The sequence below is a fragment of the Molossus molossus genome, unplaced genomic scaffold, assembly GCF_014108415.1.
Source record: "Molossus molossus isolate mMolMol1 unplaced genomic scaffold, mMolMol1.p scaffold_m16_p_8, whole genome shotgun sequence".
Taxonomy (NCBI): domain Eukaryota; kingdom Metazoa; phylum Chordata; class Mammalia; order Chiroptera; family Molossidae; genus Molossus; species Molossus molossus.
This window is the reverse complement of record NW_023425402.1, coordinates 10,225,493-10,253,432: the sequence shown is the minus strand read 5'-3', so window position 1 is coordinate 10,253,432 and position 27,940 is coordinate 10,225,493. Positions and strand designations below refer to the sequence as shown.

General features: G+C 42.0%; 1 protein-coding gene across 1 annotated transcript in view; it reads right to left on the bottom strand.

The window, feature by feature from the left end:
- The window catches only part of DNAH8 (dynein axonemal heavy chain 8), a 295,615-nt gene that overhangs the window by 147,235 nt on the left and 120,440 nt on the right, over positions 1-27,940 (bottom strand). Inside the window, exons 33-42 of the mRNA XM_036248715.1 lie at positions 25,870-26,069; positions 22,495-22,648; positions 20,080-20,243; positions 18,193-18,295; positions 16,880-16,984; positions 16,338-16,499; positions 13,593-13,817; positions 10,633-10,805; positions 9,151-9,329; positions 3,026-3,213 (exon numbers count right to left, since the gene is read on the bottom strand). Of these exons, the coding sequence (XP_036104608.1) occupies positions 3,026-3,213; positions 9,151-9,329; positions 10,633-10,805; positions 13,593-13,817; positions 16,338-16,499; positions 16,880-16,984; positions 18,193-18,295; positions 20,080-20,243; positions 22,495-22,648; positions 25,870-26,069 (1,653 nt within the window). The remainder of the gene's footprint in view (positions 1-3,025; positions 3,214-9,150; positions 9,330-10,632; positions 10,806-13,592; positions 13,818-16,337; positions 16,500-16,879; positions 16,985-18,192; positions 18,296-20,079; positions 20,244-22,494; positions 22,649-25,869; positions 26,070-27,940) is intronic.

The following is a 27,940-nucleotide window of genomic DNA, read 5'->3' as shown; positions in this document are numbered from 1 at the left end:
GTTGATATAAATTTTATTCCACCAATACAAATACATTTCAAATCACTAATTCAGAGTCTAAGGTGGCACTGAGAAAACATTAGATTCATAAAACCTCCCTCTTTTCTCAAAAATGTGTATCACACCATTGACACCTATTGACGTCACATCGTCACACTGTGAGTGAAAGCTAAGCATCTGTTTGTCCGTTGGTTAAGAAGCTAGAAAAGAAACTTGAATAAATAGCTGGGTAATTATGATTGAAATGTGTTGTTGAAAGAAGAAGAACATTCCGGATTTCATATTGATGAGTTTATCTAGGTGATTTTTATTTCCTCTCTTCGATTATTCTTTTCAGACAAGATGAGAGAGTTCTATGGCTGACAAAGTACCATCCAAGGAACCCATGTGGCGAAGGGACATGCAGACAGGAATGATGAGAAACATCTGAACAGGACAAGTGCAGGGTGGGAGGGAAGCGAAGGCCTCCTCAGTAGCCCTCGACAGGACCGGTCAGACCTGAGAGTCCCTGGGGTCAGGTGAGGGGTTCACAGCCGCAACCCCTGGCCATTTACTGGGTCCTGTCCATAAACCTTGCTAAATGCCGGGAATACAGAGACTGCTGGTTGCTTATCAACACTCCGCCTTCTCCCCTTCCTTAGTCACAGAACCCCAGTGGCAAGCTGGGGCATCACTGCCCAGATTAAACACTCTCTCTCCCTGCCAGCCTTGCAGCTGGTGCTGACACCATTGTAGCAACCCGGTTATCCGTTAGCAGGGAGGGAGGGAAGGGAAGGCCAGGTCCTTTGGCATGCCATTCGTGCCGGGAAGCTACAGTTTAACATCCTCCAGGTCTGCTCCCCACAGACTGACGTGGGAAGGGACTGGACAAGAGACGCATGCCCAGTAAGGTCTGGATGATGTGGGAACATACCGGCCTGTCCATCACACCTGGAAACCGGTAACTGGCCAGAGTAGGTGCGGCCACCGCAAGTACCGGAAGATTTGATATTTAAACTCGTGAGCAAAGGGCCCTCCACCTTGGCTCTCTCTCTCTCTTGCTTGCCTGTGCTCCTGGCTCTCTTGTTGCAGGAGGGGCGCTCCCCTGCATTCGCCCATGTGGCCCACAGCCATGTGGACCCCACACAGTGGATTAATGGGCTGCAACTAGCCTAATGCTGTGCTGGACTCAACTCCACCGTGGAAAGGAAACTCTGGACACTGGCTTTGCTTCTGACTCCACTTTGGACTAAGACAAATGGGACTTCAGAACTCCAGAGACGTACCTCCATGCAAATAAAAATCACCATATCTCCTGTTCAAGGCTCTGAAAATTATTTTTCTCAAGATATTGCAAGAACTCCGCTCACTAGCGACGGAGAAAGGCAATCCACTCGATTCCCTGACAGTGGTGTGATTAAATGCCTCACATGAGACGCAAAGGGACACACTGTCTGAAATAACCCTATTGTTTGAAGGGACTTGATTCAATCAATGGACTGCAATAAACCAGAGATGCTTCTGTGGCATCTTAGGTCATAAGGTGACCCTGAAGTTGGAAACCATGATGGAGTAGAAACACACCGTTAAGCCGCTATTTTTTGTGTCTGTTATTCACAGCCTAACTTCGTATCTAACTGATATTTCCAGTATTACTCTTAATCCAGGGAGACTGTTAAAACTTCTTTTAAATCATTCTATGCCACAGTTTTCACACCGAGTAAACTTCTTCATCCCATTGTCTAAGTTATAACTGATCACTTCAGGATTATTTCCTCCCACCTGCTTCACTGGATGTCGGCTTACAGTGAACTGTCAGAAACTTTCCTTATTTTGCAATGATTTATGCACTGGGACGCTTAAACTCCCTGTACTTTGTCTTATCTTGTGACTTAGAGATTTCACTGAATAGAAAACATATATAAAAACATGAAGAAAACTGTTTCCCCATAAGCTTCATGTCTCCAGTCCACAGAAACCCGTTTACTCGTGCCTTCGGTGTTCCGTCCGCACAGCACTGCAGGTCAGAGCCCTGCCCTCGGTCACATGGTAGATGGATTCGCCGCAATTCTTTCGTATAGGACCTTGTTGAATTATTTTGGAAATTTTAAACATTTCCATGATCCTTTATTAAGTTTCGGAGAAAACCAAGTGTAGAGGCTAAGTAGTCAGGTTGACGTTCGACAGTAACATCTTTCTCTAACCGGCTGTGTGACTTCAGCAAGGTTTTAAATCTCTCTGTGCCTCAGGTACCTTGGTTATAAAATATCCCCCATACAAAATACAGTACATGATCACACTTCCTTGCCTCCCCACCTCCCACTTTTTAAAAATTTATTTTTATTGATTCTTAGAGAGAGAGAGAGAGAAACATTGATGTGAGAGAGACATCTATCGGCTGCCTCCTGCACACCCCCTACTGGGGATCGAACCCACAATCTGGTCATGTGCCCTGACCGGGAATCAAATTGGGCCCTCTCAGTCCATGGACCGATGCTTAATCCACTGAGCCACACCGGCCAGGTTTCCCTGCCCCCTTTGAAGTCAGGCGTGGCCATGTAAATTGTTTTAGCCAATGGTTGTGACTTGTGTCACTTTGGACAGAAACTAAGAGCCAGAGCATGATACTTCGCGTTCTCCTTTCCCCTTGCGCCAGCAGCCAGCAGGGACCGAGGCCGTACCAGAGTAAGGACGCATAAGGCAGGCCCTGCCCTCTCCACAGTCCCCCCAATAGGGAGAAACAAATCTGTGACACTTTCAGCCACTGAGGTTTGGGGATTACTATCCTGTCTGATGCCATACATAAAACATTTAGCCCACTGCCTCACACATAGTAAGTGCTCAATAAATTGTAGCTATTATTATCATTCACCTATTACCATTTTTTCTTCTGGGCTATTTTTACTACTCAAAAAAGTCACATGATACCAAAGAATAGCTCCTGCCCCCTGGAGAGTCTGTCATTTACCCAGGAATAGATGCTTTCTTTTACTTAAGTCTAGAACAATTAACCCAACCAAACTACACTTAAAACCTATGTTCTCACCATTGTTAAGAAGATTCCAAATTCTGGATTTAAATCAACACAATCACCATCAGAAAAAATGAACTGTTTTTTCCTCTCTTTTCTTGCTGTCAAAACAATATAAATTTGTTGGGCTGCCACCGACAAGACGGGCAATTCAATTCTGTTAAACTCATCAAAGCAGCCCCAGGAACCCGACTGTGCAAGACCTGGTATGAAAAACAGTTAATTTGAAAAGTTTTACTTCTTAATAGCAATCATTCCTCCAAAGTGCTCTCAAACAATTATATATTGAAATACAAGTTATATAAAGTTTCATATCTGGCTGTTTAGAAAGACATATTGAATTTCAGTGATATAAAGACGTTTCATTATTTGTACATCATCACCAAGACAATGAAGCCAGCACACTGCCAAAATGAAAGTACAAACATGTCATTACACCCAGGGTGCTGAAGGGTGATAAAATTGGATTCAATCTTGAAGAGCCACCTCTAGCGGGATGGGGGTGGAAGGAGCCGTAATGCTTGGGGAAACTGACAAAATAAGGAATATCCTTCTAAGTCAGATCACTCTGTTCTTTTCTTGTTAAAATGAGAGAAATATCAGGAGGCTGGCTAAGACAGAGAATGGCCAAAGGGATTTTTATTTATTGCTTATAAAATCCAGCACAGAGAAAAAGACCTGGATGGATATTGTGAACAGGGCTCCTGTCTAATCTCTAAGGACGGAAACCTTCATTATCTTCACCTGCACAAAATGCCCTACTTTTATTATTGCCCCTCCCCCTAGCTTTCCTTCTCCCCCCTTTGGGGATGTCCATTGTACAGACGTTGGAACTTATATAGCTGTCCCTAAGACCCTTAAGTTTTTTTTGTAAAACTTCCCATTTCCTTTTGCAGTGTACCCTCTTGGCTACATAGTCCAATTCAAGAGTTTTTTTAATATCCAAATTTTCCAATTGTTTTTTTTTTCATAGCAGCTTGTTTTTTTAATAGGTCGTATGTAATAAATTCTTTAAAAAATTTTTTTCTTGATTGATTTTAGAGAGAGAGGAAGGGAGAGGAAGAGGGAGAGGGAGAGATAGAAACATCGATGAGAGAGAACATCGCCTGGCCCCCTCCTGCACGCCCCCCACTGTGGATCGGGCCTATAACCTGGGCATAGGCCCTGACTGGAATTGAACCGGCGACCTCTTGGTGCATGGGTGGATGCTCAACCACTGAGCCACACAGACCGGGCTGTGATAAATTCTTGACTCTCTCTAAGCTATTAACTTTATTTACTTTTGAATTGTCTTCTGTTTTCTCTGTTAATCAGTTTGGTGGTCAGTAGGTCTCTGCTGTTTTGGGTGCCTTCCTAATTCCTTCAAATATTTTTTTGAGACTTTGTTATCTCTGCATGTGTGTGCATTTACTCATCCCGAATGCAAATTCCTGTTTGCAGGATGCATGCCCACCTCTGGGGAGCTGAGGGGAGGGATGGAGACACAGGACAGCTTGCTCTCCAGGTCTGGGCTTGAGTCTGGCCTGGTGCACTGCTTGCCTCTGTGGAACAAGCCCCATCTGGGGTGATCTCTGTCGGATTCCCACTTCTGACAGCTGTAATACAGCTTTTACATGGAGGAAAAACACTTTTCTTTGCCTTCTGCTATAATTTTGGTATTGTGGGTTTACCTTGCTCTCTGGTCTATTTCTCTCAACCATCACCAACCCTCAAGCTAGGAGTGATCCACAGAAGAACCCTTCTCTTTGATTAGAAAATGATTCTCAGGGTTCAAAATGTTTTGACAGACAGGCAGTGGAAAAGAATAATATAGCCCTGGCTGGTTTGGCTCAGCGTTTGGAGCGTCAGCCCGTGGACCAGAGAGTGTCGGGTTTGATTCCAGTAAAGGGCACGTACCTTGGTTGCGGTTTGATCCCCAGCCCTGGTCAGGGTCGTGCAGGGTCACACAATCAATCAATGTGTCTCTCTCATATTGATGTTTCTCTCTCTCCCTCCCTCCCTCCCACTTATCTGAAAATATTCTCGGGTGAGGATTAAAATAATAATAATAATAATAATGATAATAATAATAATAATAATAATAATGAATACCCATGTACTCACCTAGCAAATCTTAATTATTTGCTTCAGATTTCATTCTAAAGAATATGTTAGAACTACAGTTCAAGCCCATGTATATCCCTCTTGAATCCATACTCCCTCCTTGTCCAGAGGTAACCTCTACACTGAATTTGATACCAATGGCTCCTGCGCATGCTTTTAAACTATTGCTCTTATGCATGTATATATGAACACTATATATTTTGTGTGTTCAAAATGTATATGTGTATATCTATCTGGCTACATCTATCTAGCTGCCTAGAAATACTGTATCTTCCTGAAACTTGAATCATTATCTCAATATTATTTTTCTGAGATGTATCTGTGCTAATAACATGAAGTTGTAATTCACTATTTTCTTTTTTATCCTCACCAGAGGACATTTTTGCATTTATCTTCAGATAGAGTGGGAAGGGGAGGGTGGGGAAGAGAGAAACATCGATGTGAGAGAGACACATTGACTGGTTGCCACCCACACGACCCCAACCGGGGTGGGGACGAACTGCAACTGAGGCACATGCCCTCAGCAGGAACCGAACCCGGGACTCTCTGGTCCACAGGCCGACGCTCTAACCGCTGAGCCAAACCCACCAGGGCTCTAATTCACCATTTTAAAATCAGTGCTGTACAGTATTCCATTGCATAAACATACCAGTTTGAAAATTCTTTCTTCTCCCAGTGGATATGGGGGTTGTTCCTAATAGTTTGTTGTAACAACGTGTTAGTCTTGCTCGTGTGCTCTTGGAATCTGCGTGGGGCGTGGAAATACTCACAGCTCAGAGCGTGGGCACCTGGGCGTTCGCCACCACTGCCCACCGTCCTCTGAAGCCACCGGACGATTCACGCACCGGGGCGTTACCGTGCCTGGCGTCCTCGCCAGCCGGGCTTCGTCAAACTTCTCCACCGTTGCCAGTCCATTCTGGCATCTCATTATTGTTTTATTTTGTGTGTTGTAATGATTTGAAGAAGATCTTTTTTAATGCTTGGAATTAATATTTTGTCATCTATATATGTTAAAATATTTTCTCCTAGTCTGAAGCTTATGTTTTATTCTCTTTCTTAAATAGAGAAATATCACATAAGACTGTGGTATATACACATATTATATATGACAGGTCACTGAGGCAAGAGCCGGGTGTGCAATCTCATGGCATCTGTTGCTCACGTCCCACGTAAAGGAAGGGCTGGAGGAATGGACTCACGATATTAATAAGGGGAGGCCCAGTGACTTCCTCCCAAATGCGACCCCCCTCCTCCCTCCCAGAGGAGAAACTGCTAGTCTGAACTTGGTGATAATCATTCACACACTTTTCTTTGTTTCTTTTACTCTCTCTATATACATATCTACATAATACATAGTTTTGGTTTTACCTATTCTTGAATTTTAAATACATTTAATCACATTATCTGTGTTTTTGTGAGACGTGCTTCTCTCCCTCTAGCTGTATTGTGAGCCTGTTCTATGTCAATGCATCGTGCGGTGCTGCTCACTCTTACCACTACAGAGCATTGTTGAGTGTGATGTGTAAACCCTATGCCCACAGACTATGTATCTGTGGCCAGCCCGCCACAGAGGACACTGGAGCTGCTGCCAGGTGCTTGCTGTTACAAGCACTGCTGCTGTGACCATCTACACAGGCGCCCAGGGCAGGGGACCTAAACGGATACCAGCAGGTGGACAGCTGAGTATGCTTTTATTTATTTTTTCCATACAAGTTTTACATTCCCACCTGTAGTGGATAACTGCTTCTGTTATCTATTCTATTCACCTTGCCAATGGTCAAACCTGCCACACTTAAACCGTGTTAATCTGGTGCGCACAACAAGGAATCTTCTCCTGATGTGCAATTCTTTGATTGCTGACCATCGGTTTTCTTCATTGGTGTAAGGCCTGCTTAAGACTTTTCCTCATTTTCTGTTGGGTAATCTTTTTCTCATTGATTCATAGGCATTACTCATATATTTGGGGTAAGTAATATATATTGCTAATGCCATTTCCAAAGTTCTCTCTCTTTTTGGTATCCACTGATGAATGGATGTTTTAACTTAGGGTAGGCAATGTATTAATCTTTTCTTTATGGTTTGTGATTTTTGTGTTAAAAATCCCTTTCTACTCTGCAAACAAAATATTTTCCTTTATTACCTTCTAAAAACCCATACAATTGTGCCTACCACATTTAGACATTTACTTCCCAGAACTGAATTTTATATATGGTTTAAGTACCCAATTTTTATATATGTAGGGATCCAATTTCCTTTGTTAAATATTAATCAACTGTTGTCCCAGAACAATTTATTGTAAAGTCTGTCTCTCCATCACCGATTTACAGTAATACCTTTGCCACCTGTCAGGTGTCCTTGGCCTATTTTTCCATTATTATATTCCACTGGTCCACTCATCAATCCCGCACCAATCCACGCTCTCTAAACTACATTCTCAATGATGCCTTCCTGAAGTTTTCCTTTTCTGTTTTTCGTGGCATATCAAAATAAAATTTATTTTGTGTTGATTTTATATTCTAGAAAACTTGTTAAATCCTATTTTTCTATGGATTTTGTTGCCTTTTTTAAAGTGTACCCTATCATTTGTAAATAATGAGATTTTGCATTTCTTTCTTTCCAGTCTTTGTATTTTGTTGTTGTTTCTGACTGCATTGGGTAGGATCTGAAGGACAGTGATGACTAGAAGAAATAACAACGGGAATCCTTGTCTTACATCTCATCCCAAAGAGAATGCTTTCGAATGTCCAAGCATGATGTTTGCTGTGGACGTCCTTTATCAAGCAAGCCATGGCATGGCATCTGGGGGAAGACTAAGGGACAGCAAGAGTAAGGAATCTGAGGAAGGAGTGTGCTTAGAATGTTTGAGAAACATCAGAAACCTCGACTCGGCTACAGGAGAGCCCATAAGAGGGGTGGAGAGTATTAGGAGATGGGGTCAGAAGGTCAGAACACAGCGGGGCGGGGCAGGTGTGCCCGTGTGAGACAATACGGGACCACTGGAAGGATTTCGGCTTTTACTCTGAGTGAAGCCAGTGGGCAGCTTTCAGCAGAAGAGTGTTGGGACCTGACTTACATGTAGAAGGATTGCTGTGGCGCTGAGACTGCAAAGGAGGTGACAAGGGTGAACTGGGAGACCAGTTAGGGGCTTACTGGAATGAACAGGTGAGAGAGGATGCTTGGCTTGAACCCGCATGACAGCAGCGGGGCTCAGAGGTGTCAGATTTGGGGTGTAATAGTGCTGACAGTCTGGGGGTGAGTATGAGAGAAAGACAGTAGTAAAGGATGTCAATGACTCTTTGTCTGAGCATCTGGGGGAATGAAATGGCTCTTTAGTGTGATAAGGAGGGCTGAGGATGGAGCAATTTGGGGAGGGAAGAGCCCAAGTTTAGACCTATGAGACATCTGAGTGGAGACGTAAGTGGTAGATATCTGTTGTCTGTATGAATCTGAAATGGCGAGTCCAAGCTAGAAATACAACGTTGATCACATAGCTGGTATTTAAAGTTCGGGTCTGCATGACATCACCAAGGGAATGCACGTGGGCAGGACAGAGTGGACCAGCAAGCGCCGAGTTCTAAGCCTGAAGTGGTCACTGTCCTCTGCCCGTCTGGAACCACCGCCTACCTGTCTTTCAGGATTTTCTCAGAATTTCCCGTCTGCTGATGGCCATCCTGGTTTTCCAGTATTGGTATGCTTTCAAAATAATCAGTATTTCAGTGGGATCTAAAGCTAGAAGGGAAGCTACAGGTGTCATCGGTTTGTGATCTTCAACTTGTCTCCACCACTGTCTCAGGCAGTAAAATCAATTGATTCCATTTTCATAATCCAATACACATTCAACTCATGGCAATAATATTGAGCCAATGAAACATGATATCCAGCCATTTTTGACCGAGAAAAATGGCAATATCATATGCATCAAATTATACTGATATTGGTTGTGTGAGAAAACATCAATTTAGATATGTACCAGAAAATAACATTAAAGTGCAATAAAAATAAATTCACCAAAAATAGTTTACGTGTCTGACACTTGCCTTTGAAAATCCGTCCTAGCCCTCTGAAATCCATTTGATCTGAGCAGTTAAACACGACCACATATTTTCCCAAACATCTGCCCATGTCTTTGGTGGTTTCTGTTTTGCCAGTGCCCGCAGGTCCTGCCGGAGCGCCTCCCATGTTCATGCCCAGAGCCTGCGCTAAAGTGATGTAGCATCTGCAATGGCAGTCAGAGAAAGCACTGTGAGTGCTGGACACCACGTCACAGAGACGGCAAGCAAACGTCCAGTGTGACTGAGCGGCCTGCTTACTTCCGAATCTGAGCAACCGAACAAGGCTGGGGTACCCCACACTCGTTAGTAGTGGTGCGGTGAGCCACTGCAAACCTTTCTTGGGACAAACTTCTAAACTCCACAACAAGCTGGCACGAGCCAGCTCCAACACACCACTACAAATTGTTTTACTATGAAATGTTTCATTCATTTAGATAAGTGTAAAGAATAATCTGATGAATCTCCTTGTATCTATGATCCAGCTTTGGTGATATTCATTTCAGATCTAAGTAAAACTTAGTAGCCCGGCCGGTGTGGTTCAGTGGATTGGGCGTCATCTATGGACTGAGAGGTCCTGGTTCGATTCCCGGTCAGGGCACATGCCTGGGTTGCAGGCTTGATCCCCAGTAGGGGGTGTGCAGGACGCAGCCAATTGATGTTTCTCTCACACATCAATGTTTTCCTCTCTCTCTCTTTAAAAAGATCAATAAAAACATATTGGATAAAAAAAGCTTAGTAAAGTTTTGCAACACATAAAGCTTTGTATGTAAACATCAGTGGAAGGGAAAACACACTGACAAATTTATGTGGCAGGGGCACTGGGCATATAAAAGAAAGTTGGATGAATCCAGAGGAGGCTGAAGACCAAATTCACATGTTATCATTTTACCTGGAGGTAGCCCTATGTAAAGTAACAGCAGAATTAACTGTTCTGTGACCCAATTTAAGTCAATTCTACAAACATTTCTTGAGTGTCTTCTCCGCCCAACGTATTGAACTGCTGTGAATAAATAAACAAAGATGAAAAAGACCCAGTTCTTGTCTAGTGTCATATGCTGGGGAAACTGTGAATGGCTCGGCCATTAACTCTCTTCACTTCAGGTTCCAGTTTCCACACATGAAGAAAACAAGATGAAAGCAGACCTTCTCCAAGGACCCTTCCTTCCTTGCGATTCTGACGACTTCCTTTATGGTCCCAGAGATATTTTTCCATCTTGCGATCTAAAGTTTGTTACTAAATTACTCATAGCCAACATTCATGCTTACTTTTGTTCTTTTATCTTTTTCTACCTCATTAAAATTTAATGTACATGTATAAGTAACAGCTATGGTTATTTCACTTTGTTGAGCAAGCACAGACCTACTACAACAGCAATAAGCTTTTGTTAATATTTCAAACACAATTTTTAAGCAATTTAAGCACAATATTTAATTACAAAGTGGAATAACAAAAACTAAGTTTCCTACCTATCGGTTAATGGAGTGATAACAAGTCGATCGGTGCATCCCAGAAATTCATTTTGGTAAATAAAATCAACATCTGTAATAGATACTACAGTTTGATCCAAATCTTCTTTAAAATAAAATCTGCTCTGTTTTAGCCATTCAAAATCAGTTACTGATTTGATATGCAGTTTTACCTTAAAAACATGAAATACAAAGAGATTACATACTGAATTGCAATCGCATAAAACGCAGGCCTATGGGCAGTTTTTATCCACTCATCCACGAGCTGATTCTCATTCTGTTAGAATATATTTACTGAGCCCCTCCTTGGGCCTGACACTGCGCTGGGTAAACGGACACAGACACAGCTCTGCCTTCTGGGGCTTGCAGAAAAAGACAAATAGATAAGTAAGTAATTGTGATAAAGTTAGAAAAGAAATTCAGGCTTTATGAAAGTAAGTAGCAAGAGGACCCAACCTAGTATAGGGTGTCTGAGAGGGATACTCGAAAGAAAAAAAGAAACATGAAAACTAAACACCTGGATAAATAGGAATTAGCCAGGGAAATAAACAAAAGGGGTGGGTGATGGAGGTGTGGGAGGGCGAATGTTTAGGCAAAGGCCGAGAGGATCTGCTTGGCGTGTTCAAGAAACTGAAGGAAGTTCACTGAGCTGGAGCATCCAGGGCTCTGGCGAGGCAGGAGCGGAGGCTTCGTGGCCCTGGGAAGCCCCTGAAGGGAGATGCTCATATATGCACACATTCCTTCCTACACCAGCACTGTGGCCAAACCCCGCAACCTGCCCAGTCACCAGTGTACACCTCGGGGCCAACCATACCAGGCTCCCACACCAACAGATACAAGAGATAGAAACCAGGTAAGCACATTTAGGGACCACATCCCACCGCAATCACATTCTGGGGTGCTTCACGGCTCCATTGGCAAACTTGGAGAAACTCCAGCCCTGCCCATTCAGGGGAATCGACATAGGAAATGGCAAATGGTCGCCTTCACTGCCAGGTCATTCAGCTGACACTGAACAATGGACCTCTGGCAACCGCACAGTGTTCAGCTCTCCGCCCAGCCAAGTCTCCATGCTCTTCACAAGCTTGCTTTTTGTGGTTGGACTGTTTCATAGCTCATGACCTTGCCTCCCCTCCAGTTAAGAGTCTGGCTTCCCTCCGAAAGCACAGTTTGTCTTTGTCAACTTAAAAAAGCTACTTTCAGGTAACATAACGGGGGACTCCTCTCTCCAACTTGGGACCCCCGGCCGTGGAGAAGAGTCAGCTGGCTACTTTCAACAATCCGTTAAGAAGGTGAGGAGGAGACGAAAGAGGGCGAAGAGAGAATAGCCAGTATTTACTGAGTTCTTACTCTAGAACAGGCTACTTTAAGCATTATACACAAAAAAATAAAATGCACATATGCTGGCCAAGAAACTCATTTTAGTTGGGATGCAAACTGACCATTAGTTCAATAGCAGTTAAGACAAAAAGAAAACGGTTTCATGGTTTTAATTGTGTATAGATTTTTTAAATCTATTCTGTATGGAAAGTAATGCTTTGTTCAGCACTGAAATGTAAAAGAAAATTTCTTCCGTGGAATTTCAGCTCTAAGAGTCAGAGAGATATATAGAGACATCAGTCTCAATAGTTTGCTCTCAGAAGATACAGAAATGGATTCCACAGGAATTTCCTGAGGTAGGTGTCAATGAAAGCCAAAATATAGGGATGATTGCAATTCAGTGAAAGCAAATCTGTAGAAGGCCCCAGAAATGTGGTCTAAGTAGGCCTGATAACTAGCCTGATCCAGAAAGCAACCCTGGAGCAGTATTTCTGAACTTCCATACACACACGAATCACCTGGGAATCCGGTTGAAATGCAGATTCTGGGTCAGTACCTGGATGGGGGTGGGTAAAGGGGGCAGGAGGCTGGAGATTCTGCTTTTCTAACAAGCTCCCAGGAGAGGTCAATGCAACGGGTGGTGTAATTCCAGGGGAATAAACAGACTGCATGTCCTTCAATCTTCAATAATATAACAATCAGAACTTCTGATACAAGTTTGAAACAGATCACCTGTGATCATGTTCTCTAGAAAAGGGTCCAAAGTTGCATGAATTATATGTCTCTAATAAAGGAAAGAGATGTCTTTAAGATGAATAAAATAGTTAGTTAAAGAAAAGACAGTCCAAAGAATGTATATGCATGTATGTGTAGCCAATGGACACAGACAACAATGCTTGGCGGGGAGGGGCAGGAAGGAGGGTGTCTGAGGAGAAGGAGAAACATCAGTAACAAAAATTAATTAATTAAAAAATAAAAACAGTCATAAAATATTTTTTGTAAAGATAGTCTAATAAAAAATGTCATACACTTAAAAAAAAGAGACAGGTAAGTCAAATGTTGGTATATCAAAACCTCCCAGAGCACCTACCCTATAGTAGATAACCACTGCTTTGGGAGCACTTGATCTTGCCCAAGGCCATTGGTTACTGAGAGTTCTATTTCCACAGGTAATTCAGGTACTATTCTCATGCCCACCCTACAAAACTTTGTCCAAACCAAGCCCATGATGCTCTGTTGGGCACCATCAATTGGACAAATATCCAAGCGAGTTCTCTGAAGCTTGATTCTATTTGATCTGGACTTCCTTCCCAATCAGCCCGTCATAACTAGTGACCAGTCTCACCTAAATTGCATCATGACCCTGTTATTTGGGTTAATGAAACAATTACTTCACGTCCCATCAGTTGGTTCTAGACTTTCAAAATGGCAAATGTGACTATACATATATGATGTTTAAACCACCAAACATAGATATTTGTACACATGGTATATATATGGATGGTTGTGAAAAAGGACTAGGTAGATGGAAGGTCCATTTTAGGAGATATATATAAATACTTAATTTTTCATTATTAGGAGCACTGAACTATTAACTAGTACACTAAATTATTGTAAATTAAGAAAAAAAGATACATTACCAAGTCATCAAAAATATCTCTCTGATGCACATGGATAGTAATTAGAGTTTCAAATTTCACTCTTTCAAATTTGCTTAGGTCATGTGTTGTCTGACTAATTAGAACATTTAGAATATCCAAAAATTTCTGGTTGGTGATTTGCATGATTTTCCTGTCATCTTTTGCATTATTTAAAGCCTCTTCTGAATCGTGTGTCCACAGCATCTGAATTCCCAGAAGCCCAACCTACAAATCCAACAGACAAATAGGCCAAATATTTAAAACACATCCTACAGTGAAATTTAGTGGTCACTTAGTCACATAAAGGGGAACAGGGTTTTACTCATTTTAAACTGAAAAGGGGACATGTGTTTCTCCACGCCCAAAAATAGTTTCCAAAGGTCTCTCTGCAACTTTTTAAAAAGATACGCTGCCTACCTCCTTTCTTAACCTCCACTCTCTCTAATGTTTGCACCTTTATCCACATCTAGTTTCTGTTTATGTATTTACCTAAAGGAAAGAGACAGGACATGAGCAGGGCACAAGCCTGTCCCTTGTCTCCTGACGAAGGCATAAGGAAGCTGTGTGAATGTCACCTTCCCTACAATTTCTGTGATCAGAGTATCCCCCACCCTCACCCCCTCCACGCAGCAGTAGTCCCTTCGGGAGCACCTCTTCATCCCCAGAGGCACAGGCACAAAGTCATGTGGACCAAACAGGAACCCCACATTTGGCAAGACTGAAAGCAGTATGCGTGGCATGTAGATACTGCTGGGCATGGCATTCGATGGGGGTGAACAGGAATAAAACCCTTCCCTGATCCCTGTCTCCTCAGGAACTTCCGTGCCCCCACCCCACCCCCGGCTAGAGCAGTGGCCAATCCTGGGTGAAGACAAATGTAAGCACCTGGCTACGGTGAGTGACAGGAGGTGGAGGAAACAGCCAGTGTCAGGAAGCAGCAAGGGGATTGTGACCCGAGGGCAGCAGAAGATGGCATTAAGATAGGAAATGCAAAGAGAAACGACACAAACAGCGAGGTAAGGCTGTCTGATTTAAAGTCAAACAGAACCTGAAAAATCACTGCACAGTGGTACATTCTAAAAACTAGCTTTTAAAATGACTATCCTGAGTCACCAAGAAAAGTTTAAATTATGCTTTTCATTTAGTTTAAGAAGGTAATGATAAAAACTGGAGGATGCCTCGTTAAAATAAAAAACAAAGTAAGAATGTTCATTCTTTGCAATATTATTTGATGCTTGTAATTAACTCATTAAAAATACTGGAAGGGAATACACTAAATATTTACAGTCATCATTTCTAAGTGGTAGAGATATGGAAAATTTTTATATTCACTTCCATATTTTTAAAAAATTTTCTAATTTTTGCAACAAGGATCCATAGCATGTATAACCTTAGACATGTGTTTTAGAAGAAAGCAGAGAAGAAATTTAAAACAATTTAAAATAAAACCTTAAATTGACATTTTAGTGGGTAAATTTCAGTTTTTTTGGAAAATTTGCTTTAAAGAATAAGGCATATATATTCACTCAATAAATACCTATTCATTATATATACTCTTTATTTTTTTTAATCCTCACCCGCGGACATTTTTCTATTTTTTGTTCAGATAGAGTGGGAGGGAGAGAGAGGAAGAGAGAGAGAAAGAGAGAAACATTGACATGAAAGAGACACATTGAGTGGCTGCCTCCTGCATGACCCAACCAGGGCCGGGGACACACCGCAACCAAGGTACGTGCCCTTAGTGGGAACCGAACCCCGGTCTCTCTGGACCACAGGCCGCTGCTCTAACCACTGAGCCAAATCGGCCAAGGCCATTATATATACTCTTTAGAGCAATTTTATAACGACTTATCACAAAGTTAATAATGCTAATAAAAGTATTAAAGCTTGCTAAGGATATTATACACTTTAAAAAATCACAATATTGAAGTATTCTCTTCAATAAAAGTTGTTTCTCCACCTGTACTTGGCCATTTGAATAAATAATCTCACATCACTTCCGCTATCTCTGCTGTGCACAGTAACTGAGGATGTGCAGTGCAGCCTGGCAGGGGCAGGTGGTGGGAGTAAAAGCTGCCTACATTGTCCTTGGAAACCTCTTGCCTTCTATCCCGTACTAACTCTGATCCACATCACAAGTTGTCACTTTTCATTCATCCTGGCTCAAAATGCAATGAAAGTATTGGAATTTTCTGTATCTGGTTTTAGTAATACTTGACACATTACGAAGCACTTCTAAGAGCCGTAGGACTCGAGAGAAGAACACCTGCTCCAACCCCAGCCTCTTTCAAGTTCTTCTCTCGTTCAAAAGTTAGCTGCATGAGAAGGCCTCCTTTAACAGGGTATGCCAATTTTTAACCGCTCGAAGGGAAAATAAACAAAAGGCAAGATGAATTTCGTTTCAGGAAAAGCTATGCTCATTCCCTTTATATATGTATGCCCACACCCATGTCCATATCTGCATCTGTATCTCCCTGTGCTTTTGATATACAAGATAAAACTCCCCATACACGGTTTCCGTCTCAGCGCATGTCCTTCATGAGGGGAGAACAGTGGCCAGTCCTCTTCTGGGGGACGGGACAGGTGGGCCTAGAATGGTGTCAGCGGACAAGCGGGTGGCTGGGAGCTGGGCGTGGGTAGACCTCCCTAAGTGGGTCAAAGCCACAACAGGCCGACTGCCCCCTGAGTATCCTTCTCCCTTATTTCCAGTTCTTATCATCGTTACCAAACACTGTGCATTCTCACCTGTGCTGGAAAGTGACCGAGGAAAGGTAAGAGCTGAAATCCCGAATCACTGATTTGATAGAACGCAGAACGGATTATGTTATGTAACGATGACATCTGCATTTTTAACAAGTCCAGAAGCCAAATCTCTACAGGACCTTTGGCCATAATAGGACTATCCAACTAAAAAACATATTACAAATATATTACAAATTGATAGTAATTTGGTGTTTTTACAAATGTCACACACTTAAGTTGATAAGTCGTAGTTCGGCAATGCAAAGCAAATTGTTTTATATTTTACACGAAACATTTAAAACATGAGTAAAATCAACTAATACTATAGGTGGAAGGAACTACAACAACGTTCTGGTCTAAAACTTTGATTTTATAGACCATGAAATGAGTTTCAGAGAAGTTAAACGCGTTGCTAACCTGGGGCTCCAGAGCTGGAACCCAAGTCCACACCACCTCCCCCCTTTTTTAAATAAGAGAGTGGCATTCTCCCCAACCTAAATGTTTAAAGAAACCCCAATAACAAAAGTTTAATCAAGTTAAATTACAACAATTTTTTCTCCTTCTCTTGATATGACGGTCAGGATACGATCATAGTCTTTGGCGTGAAATGTCACCTCATTGATGTTGTCAGAGACTGCAGGGAGATGCGGCTGTTAGAGGCACAAGACAAAGGGAAAACATCACACAGAGCCGAAACACAAAAGCCACTGAGATGTTTTTAAAAGCCTTATTATTTTAATCCTTGCAAAAGATTAAGAATTTACTTACTGTTTTAAAAAGAAAAAAAGAAAAGACCTTGCTTTGACCCTTGACTGACTTGGGGGTCCACTTTTTAAGTCCAGCCCTGCAGAATGTGTCCACCAAGTCCCTGAATGCCCTTCTTAGACCCTAGAGATTGGCCTAATGACTGTCGCCTTCCACCAGATGGAGACTGAACCATAGGGTCCTTCCCCAGCTCAGCCTCTCCTGGCTGCACCTCTGCCTTACGCAGCTTTTATGTCTCTGTTCTCATCCCCACAACTTTCTGGAGACCGATGGGGAGGACATGATTAGCAGTTGCCCAGATTCCCAGACCAGAAACTGCCCTGGGATGGGTGTTTTAGTGCTTCCCATTCCCAGTCCTGTATAGTTTCTCTCTTCCTCCTGAAGTACTGCCCTGGGAAATGGCTAAAAGCATTTGAGAAGTATTCTGGATGGAAAAAAAAGGACAAATCGAAACCACCAGCTCTGTCTGATCTAAGAATATTTAGACTAAAATAATCATAATAATGAATTACATTTAGTGAGCACGTAATGTATGCCAGATACTTTTCAATGCATCATTTCACATAATCTTTATGGCAATCTTATGAGGTGGGAACCATTAATTTCCTGGTTTTACAGAAGAGAAAACTAAGGTGTAGGAAAATTAAGAAGCTGGCTAAGGTCATCCAGCTGGTAAATGGCATAATCAATGACCCTTGCCTCAGGTTGATGAGCTCCAAATACACAGAAAAAAAGATATTTTTTAAAAATATGTTTTTACTGATTTTGTTTGTTTGTTTGAGAGAGAGAGAGAGAAAGGGAGAGAGAGAAACATCGATGTGAGAGAGAAACATCGATCGGCTGCTTCCTACCACTGGGGATCAAGCCCGAAACCTGGGGATGTGCCCTGACTGGGAATTGAACCAGGACCTCTCAGTCCACAGGACCATGCTCAACCCACCGAGCCACACCCGCTGGACAAAGAGGACATTTCATAATCAACATAATTTTTAATGCTCTTCTTTCCTGCCTCCACTTTTAAAATGTTAGTTTTATTTGTATGACCCATTATGCATATTGGGAGGGGGCTAGGTAACAGATACTAAGATCATACCTGTATAGTATGGGAATCACTAGCTTGTCCCAGAATTTCCAGGAGAACTGGATCAGATACAAAGAAGAATCTTGGAAATAGTAATCGTTTCTTCTCCAAATACCTTTTTTAAAATGATATTTTTTCTGAATTATTCATTTATTTTTAGTCAAGACATGACCACTAATATCTTCAATATGATAATAGCAAACTCTAAAGTTATTTCCCATTTGCCTCTGAAATGTTTTCTTAGAACTAAAATCCACACTACACCATGGATGTCTCCTGGGAAACTGAGTAAAAACAAGAAAGGGATTCGGAGCAAGCCTGCCCCGTCTACCATCATCTTTCTCATCAAGAGCACTCCAGTGACCTAAGAGTATGGTGACCCTCTTAGTGTTGATACCGTTGTAATTAACCTAGTTATTAATAACAGGAAAGAAGCAGAGGGAAGGCCAAATATTATAGGCATGTCATCTGGGCAGCTTCGTCTGGAAGATACAACATTACTCCGGGGGGGGGGGGGGGGCAGCAAAGGGAAGACAGACACATGCCCAATAAACCTGGGGGGATTAGTGAAGGTGCTTGCTGTCAGTCACACCTGGGAACAGAGGTCATTGGCCAGAATGGGCGTGGCCACTGCAAGCATAGGAAGATTTGGGGTACTTAAATTCCCTGAACAAAGGAATTCACTCTCTGGGTTCCTCTTGGTCCCCCTGGGATTCACGTTGCAGGGGCCACGCTCCTTTGGCTCCTCTGCATTCGCCCACGTGGCCCACAGCCGTGTGGACCCACACGTGATGGGCTAATGAACTGTAACTAGCCTGATGCCGAACCAGACCCGGCTGCAATACGGAAAGGAAACTGCACACTAGCTTTGCTTTTAGCTCTACTGAAATCCCTGCTATACTTTTTCCAGGACTGGATTGAAGAAAACGGGCCTTTGGAAACTCAGGGATGTAACTCCAAGCAAATAAAAACCCCACATCCTCCCATGCGAGTCTCAGAAAATTCTTTTCTCAAGATATCGTAAGGACCCCACCCTGGCATTCAGTGGGGAAAGGGACCCCCAATTTCCCCGATAACAGTGTGGCTTAAACCCAGAGTAAACATAATTTATATAATTTATCCACAAATCAGCACATCTTGAGTGAAAGGCGGGGACAACTAACCATTAAGCTAAGAAAGAGGCATAAACTTAGACAAACCAGGATACATGTTCACCCTATTTCGCGTGGACACTGAGAATGAACTGCTTTCTAAGGAGACTGCGTGAGTCTGCTGGTGAGGCGTTCGTTCTCCGGCGCCCCTCCACTTCGTGCTGCGTGGGCTGAATGGCAGGCCCTGCAAACACAGGGCACACCCTGCCCCTCGGACTCTGTGGATGTGATCTTTTGGGAAGAAGGGTTTTTGCAGATGAACTGAAGTTAAGGAGCTCAAGAAGAGATCATCCTGGATTAGTAAGCCTCCTCATTAGAGAAACACAAGAAGAAGAAGTGTGAATGCAGAGACAGAGACTGGAGTTGTGTAGCCACAAGCGAAGGAACTCCCCGAGCCACCAGAAGCTGGAAGAAACAAGGAAGAGTCTCCTTTAGAGCCCTCGGAAGGTGCTGACACCTTGGTTTCAGATGTCTGGCCTCCAGAACTGTGAGAAAATAGATTTCTGTGGTTTTAAGCCACTCGGTTCGTGGTCATTCGTCACAGCAGCCCTGGGAAACCAACAGAATGCCTTAACTCACCCACCCCAAGTGGAAGGTGTCTTTTTTCATAGAAAAATGAAATGTATGTGAAATGTTAAATTCTATCACCATTTCCACCATCACTACCAAGCCAGAAATATATTCACTTTATTTGCGATAAAGCTTCGCACACATTAAATGACAGGGTATTCGAAAACTGAACTCGTACCCTGTAAGTGACTTCTGACATACTTCCAGCTGCTCGTGCAAATGAGGTAACAGTTGCCCCATGGTTTCATCTCCCACACAGCAGCTGATCACATTGGGATTCTCGTGAGCGCGCTGCATTATCTTTATCCAGGACTTGTCAATATTCTGAAAACGTTTGGCTTCCTAAAAACAAATCCAGTGAAAATTAGCATTTGGATACTTGAATAAAGCAAAGTATTTGTTTTGGCATTTCCTCTAGTTCTTCAAACCAGCTCTGTTCGTTTCAGGCTACATAATTTAAAGGAAAAATTCTTTTTCATCTGAATTAATTCTGAACAACAAAAACCCAAAGTCATAAAACTGCTTATTGAACTACTGCTTCAGCACAATAGAGTTGAGCTCTTGTTTCCTTACATTTAATACGTTTTTCAAAGTGCCACATGATTAATTTGCAAAGCTATCAACTTAAAGCTTAAACCTAGTCTTTCAGCACTCCCGGTGTTTTGGTTTGATGAGAAAACTGAAAAAGCGTGAAAATAATTTGATCTCAGGATCCTTGGAATAATTACAGCTCAATAATACCCCAGGAAAAAGAAAGAAGAGAACAGTAAAAAACCCAAAACAAAGCTTCATTTACATTTTTGCAAATGAAATTTTCTATTTACTATGGATGACAGTATGCTTTGCATTCATTGCAAGAATGCCTCTAGAAATTGGCGTAATCTTGCCTATTTCAAAACTTTTAAGGACATTATTTTAGAAACATGTAACAAAATCATTAAAACTGCTCTATTGGAGCCTTTTAAATAAAGGCCAATAACTCACTAATAGCTTTATTCTGTGAAGGTAACTTCCCTTTTATAAAATTAAATTTGCTCTTTCTAAATTTCTACACATACAAACAGGATCTATACAGATTAAAAATCAAAGATAAAAGAGTTTTTAAATGATGGATTTCCCTTCATAACACATTTTTAAAACACAAATCTTTTCTTTTATAATCAGATAGTTGCATTTTTAAAAATGCATTTCTAATCTACCATGAGTTGACTTACAAATAATTAATTGTACTTACAGAATACAGATCAATTTTAATTCTACTCTCAGTGAGATATTGAAAGGGGCAGGAAAGAATAATAGAACAGAGAACTAATCATGGTGGGGTACTAGCCATAATGATAAGAAATGTTAAACATCCTTGTTCTGTTCATCGTGATTGCTTTGTTCTCATTACAGAACCCGTTCTGGCCTGGCTGGGAGCTGTCTGCCCTGGGAGTTCACCTCAGGAATGTTGCCCATTTTCCTGATCTGAGAACAAGGGGAACTCTTGACATCAAGGAAAGATCAACAACCTGGATAGCGGAGCATTGGAATCCCGGAGGCACACCCACTTCCTCCCCCTTGCCGAACACCTTGGCAATCCCCAGCCTGCATTACTCCCCCAGGGCAGTGATCGCCTATAGCACTTTACCCATTTTTATTCTTTTTTGCCAAACTGCCTTTTCTCCTGCAGTCTTTGTCTTTCTACTCTTTAAAAGTGGCTGGCTAGTGGGGGTAGGGCAGAGCAGATTTTACAGGATGATCCTCTGCTCTCCCATACTGCCAACAATATTGGAATAAACACTCATATATGATTCAACCTTCTCTCTCTTCATTGGCTCAAGTAGTGACAGGCGGCCTGGACCTGTTTGTTGTCCGGTGTCAATATTAACTCTCGGAAGAGATGAACTGCTATAATTTAACAGTACTATACTTGAATATACCTCACATCCTCAAGCAACCTGGAGATTTTCACTGGTTTAAAACATATGAATTTCTTCTTTCTGCTAATATAAATCAAAAGTCACTTAGAAAATAATTTGTTTTGTAAAGGGCCAAATAGTAAATATTTTAGGCTTTGCAGGCCATATGGTCTCTGTTATAAGTATTCAACCCTGCTGTTGTAATGCTAAAGACTTTAAACAGAACATAAATAAATGGACATGTCTGTGTTCCAATAAAACTTTATTTACAAAAACAGGCAAGTGAGCCATAGTTTGCAACCCCTGGTGTAAATAACCAAGACATGACCATATGTCTCCATGACGACTTTTACAGAGACATACAGACAACAGACACCAAATTATTCTATCAGAATTACAAACGTCTCTCTGCCCCAGCAACAACACACTAACCACTGCTATCAGCCAATGAGAAACTGCCACGACTTCCAACTCTTGTTCTTCTCCAATGAGCTTTTGTTCAAAACAACCCTCCCCAGTTTCCTCCTCAGAGCCAATAAAAGCAAGCCCCTCTCCTTTGTTCTTGGGACTTGCTTATGGTTTTGCCATAGCTCACTTGTACTGAATTGCAGTTCTCTCCTGATTCTGAATAAACACATTTTGCTGGTAAAAATTGTTTTTTAAAAAGGGAGAATTACAAAAACCGCATTTACCTGAGGCAGCTGTTTGGCAATATCTCCACCTACAAAGACAGCTTCAAGATAAACCCAGAGGTTTTGGACTATCAGCCATTCTTCAATTATATCTGAGGAAGTGGACAATTTATACACCCAATTCTGTATATTTTTTTTAAATGGAGCATTATATCTAAAAAGAATGGGAAAATATTATATTTCAATGATGATTCAGAAAATAGTATGGCCTAACAAAGTAAATTATAGGAGAAACATTCCTTTGGAAATGAACTTTTTTTTCCCCCCTAAAAGGCAGTCCATAATAAATTTCTTATAGCTAATGAAATTGTTGCTTTTTTTATAAATAAGATTCTTATAGTAATTTTACTTATTGTCCCCATGCATTGGTCAGTCAACAGGAAAATGGGCCAAGTTTTATGCCACAGGGGTCCGGAAAGGAATTGTGCTGGTTGCTTCTGGGAGTAAAGGGAAAACAAGGAACAAAATGATTTTCCAAGACTTCTTTGAACCAAATCCAAGTAGGGACCACTTATAAGAATAACACAAAGGATACTAACTGTTACTAGTATGTGGAACTATTATCACAAGGCCAGGGTCAAGCTTTGAGATCTGATGTCCACCCACAGGTGTGCTCTTCCTACCCACAGACTGTTAATTCTACCAGGCACCGTGACTAGATTCTGCAGTGCTAGAGATTCAAGATAGTTACCCCAAAATAGCATGGTTCCTGTTTTATGGCCATCAGGGCCAGTGGTAGGGTCTATGAGAATACAAAATGTTCAGAAAGCTGAGCACAACAAAGAAGACAAGATTAAGTGTGGATGTCATGGAGGAAGTGATGGGAAGCTACTTGGTAAAGACCCAGTTATCCACAATTGGATTAGGAAGATGACTTCAGTTTGTGGCAATGTCAAGTAGTTTCAATATGTAGTGGCATGTCCCAGTGAGTAACACGTGTTGACTAGGGTCTTAAAACTGTCCTTGATTCAGGACAGGGTGACTTGAAGGTGCTCACATACAGAATGGAGTTCTTCTGGGTATAGTCTAATGCCTGAGTGCAACCCACAACTTCTCTGGAAGTCCTGTTATACACAGATATATAACAAAAATTACAAAAAAATTGATCCCAGGAGGTGGGTGAGTTGTTCAGGTAATAAGAGTCATTTTTCTCAACACCCATCATATATTGTCTACCAGGCCACTGGTCTATAGCTAAAAGACAGTCAACATTCCAAAAGCATCTTCAAAATCAAGAAATGCACCCTCAAGCCCTGGCCGATTTGGCTTAGAAGTTAGAGCATCAGCCCACAGACCAAAGAGTCGTGGGTTTGATTCCAGTCAAGGGCACGTACCTTGTTTGCAGTTCAGTCCTGGCCTGGTCGCGGTCGTGCAGGAGGCAACCAATTGATGTGTCTCTCTAACAACAGTATTTCTCTCTCTCTCTCTCTCTCTATCTCTCCCTTCCACTCTGTCTGAAGATAAATGGAAGCCCTGGCTGGTTTAATTCAGCAGTTAGAGAGTCAGCTTGCGGATCAGGGAATCTCCAGCCAAGCATACGTACCTCAGTTGCGGTTTGTCCCCAGCCCTGGTTAGGGTCGTGCGGGTGGCAACCAGTCAATGTCTCTCTCTCTCTCTCTCTCTCTCTCTCTCCTCCTCCCTCCCTCTCTCCCTCACACACTGTCTGAAGATAAATGTAAAAATATCCTCGGGTGAAAATTTAAAAAAAATTTTTTTTTAAAGAAATGCACACTCAAATTATATGAATGGGCATTTCAGGGAGCTGACACACCTAGATAATTGGGGCCAAATATGGTCCTAACCAGGGAGAAAGAATTATCTTTGATGACATATACGTTCCCAACATGCAAAAGAGAGATCTGAAATAAAATCTAGCATAATCAGTATCTGTCCTTTGGCTAGGTAACTTTGCATGGAGGAACCTGTCATGACTAAGAGGAATGCCCATGGAGCACCATAAAATCAGGGATCCACCTGGAAAGTGTCACACAATCCAGGCAACATCTGGAGTCAAGTCTCACCCATGGAGAGAATATAATTTCCTTCTGAAGTCACATCCAGGTAGCCCTAGAGTCACTGTCTGCTAGGTCTGTCTGTGGTCAGTTCTGGAAAAGGCATTCTAGATCCACTGCTGCAGCCAACTTCTCTAAGAGGAGAACCTTCTAGAATTAGTGACTTCTTAGATATCCTTATACTCTTTCTTAGCAGGGCCTCAACACCGACTTTACTAGTACTGTGAATAGATACTATACTAATCAGGTTACAAGCAAGTTCAGGATATAAGAAACAAAAAAAACCTTCACATCCTGAATTCCTTGGCCATAGGCACTGTTCAGGTTATGTTCCAGGAAAACATAAAGGCAGAATTTGCACTGAACAATGGGGAAGTAGTAGTTGTGATGTCTAGGAACCACTGAAAATATCAGATGGTCACCTTTCCTAGGATTTTCAGATTCCCTGAAAGCAGAGGGTGCCCCTAGAATCTTAACCCCAGTAAGTTCAACCCAGAACTCCCTGAACTAGGTACTATGTGGATTAGTGCACTGTTCAAATCCGAGACTACCTCTAGGGCCAGTGGTCATGCAGGATGTCATTCATTAACCAGTGATCCCAACCAGGAGCGGGGGTGCTAGAATCCCCGTGTGTCCAGTACTGGCCTCTGTTAATGATGGGGCCATAAATTATTTCTTAGGTGTGTTAGGGTGAAGAACAGTTGAGAATTATTACACAGTCAGCCAGCGGATTGGAGGTGGCTAATGCACAGAACAAGGTCTGACAGTACACTTAATCTGAGTCCCATTGGAACTTCCTACAGCAGCATGAAATCAGTCACCGTGGAGCCGGGCAAGTAGGCCAACGATGGGACAGGCTGCCTCATTCAGGCCACAGAGGACCAACACAGATATAGCCATGTTTCACCAGAAGGAAAAAATGCAAATTGGTAAGTGCCAAGCCCCTAATGGTATATTCCCTTCATGTGTGGCCAACATGGTTTTCCTGGGCCACCGGGTGACTACTTGAGCAGGTTTAGCCACGGAAGGCAATGATGACAAATCAGAGACATGAAAGAGAGGGAAAATGAAATGAAGAGGTCATCTCAGTGGGGAAGCAAGATGTTCAGGAGATAAGCTGCTAATTTTAGGGAGAATAATTATGGAGACTATCAGAAAAACTAGGAAGAGATGAGTATCATGAAAGGGAGGTGGCGGCCATGATTATTAAGGATTTTTGGGAAGGTAGTTCATGGAGGGCAGTCAAGAGTTAGCTCTTTAGGTCAGAATCTCATGTTATGTTGCAACCGCAAAACTGAGTTTAGCTAGTATTTTATAATCCTAAATACTGAAATAAAACCTTCCCCCCAAACTATAAAATTACCTGTTGCTTAGTAAGGAACCTAAGGCCATTAAACTATCCTCCATCAAGGTGATGATTTCTGCCGATTCACTTCCTTTGAGCAAGAGCTCACCCTTTCCCTTGAACGCTGCAAAACTCAGGTTCTGATTGGTCCAATTATCAATAACCAGGGCCAGCTTGGCTTCAATGTCCTTCTCCTTAATGGCAGATATGCATATATCCTTCGGAGAGAAATCAAAGAATATGTCACAACATTTTCCATTACAAATTAAGTGCACTGTAAAATCACAGAATTTTTTGAGCTTGGACCTAGAAGTAATTTAGTCATTTTATAGCCAAGGAAACCGAGGCTCAAGATCACTGTGTTGCAAGTTCAAACTAGAATCGTCTGAGACTCTGACTACTGATCGTTTCACTTTACCACATACATGAAATAAGAGAACTTAAATAATATTTTTTCTTGATTATATTTTCATTGGATTTTTTTGGTCAAAATGGAGATAATCACAGATGCTCTATCTCAGCAGTTTGCTATGAGAAACAAATGAGAATATATGTGAGAGTCTTTGAGCTCTTTAAAGTTTTACACACGCATTGCTATATTCCTGCTAGTGCTGGCCCTAATATGAACATCTCATTTGCTTAAAAGTCAATTCGATTTGTATCCTATAGGTTTTCCCGTTTCTCTGAGAATCCCTGATATGAAAGTCCCACAAGTGTAAATGAGAGTAAGCTATTTTCCCCACTGTGCCTCAATTTATGTTCGTACTTAGAATCACAGAATCACCCAGACGGAAAAGGAATTTAAGGTTGCAAGGTATTCCCACAGTAAATATACTAAAAATTGGTGTGTGGTGACTGTCCTAAGAGTGTATAACTGTTATGCCCTCCCAAGGGGGAGCAGGAGCGTCTGCCTGCAGCGAGGAGGAAAGGCTTCACTGAGGAGGGGGCATCTCAGAGTAAGTGGGGTTCCCACAGGGCCACTGGGGAGGGACAGGGCATTGCTTAGGGAGGTGAAAGACGCCCATTGGAGGAAGTGGGGCCAGTGCAGTGGGAATCAGCTTGGCTAATGGCAGGGCATGTGGGACAGACAAAAGGATGTATTGGCGAAGACAGCACTGAGGGCTGTTTGAGGTGCCAGCAGCTAATAACTGAATCCTAGACTCCTTGGGATTGTAAAATGAAGCTTTCAAAACACAGCCTATAAATGGCGATATTCTTAAGTATAAAAACCTACTTATAAGAATTAGATGATCACCGGAATTTTTTTAACTCCTTTTTTTTTTCAGTAGTATTTCAATGACATTTATAAATAGGACAAAAGATTCTTTGAAAACAAAAATTTGGCATACATAAGTTGCTAAAAAGAGGCAGGGGAGGCAGAAAACTCAAAATTAGGATAACTATATCTATATCAGATAAAAGACTATAATAAGAGACAATGATAAAGGGGTCACACCAATAAGAAGATAATTAGTTTTGTACATACTTATTCACCCAGAAGAGGAGTACCCAAACATATAAAGCAAATATTAGCAGATCTAAAGGCAGAAAAGACAGCAAAACACTAATAGTATAGAACTTTAATATCCTACTTTCTTTCATCAAAGGATATACCATCCAGACAATATCAGTAAGGAAACACTGGTCCTAAGCAACATATTAGATCAGACAAACTTAAGAGATATATACAGAACATTCCATCTAAAAGCAACAGAATAAAAACCACAATGAGACAACACCTCACACCCGTCAGAATGGCTATTACCAAACAGTCAACAAACAACAAATATTGGTGAGGATGTGATAAAAAGGTATCCTTGTGCATTGTTGGCAGGATTGTATATTGGTGCAGCCACTACAGAAAAAAGTATGGAGTTCCTAAAAAACTAAACCTAGCCCTGGCCAGTTTTGCTCAGTGGTTAGAGTGTCAGTCTATGGATCAAAGAGTTGTGGGTTTGATTCCTGGTCAAGGGCACATACCTCAGTTGTGGGTATGATCCCCAGCCCTGGTCAGGGTCACGTAGGAGGCAACCGATTGATGTATCTCTCTCACATTGATGTCTCTCTCTCTTTCTCTCTCTCTCTCTCT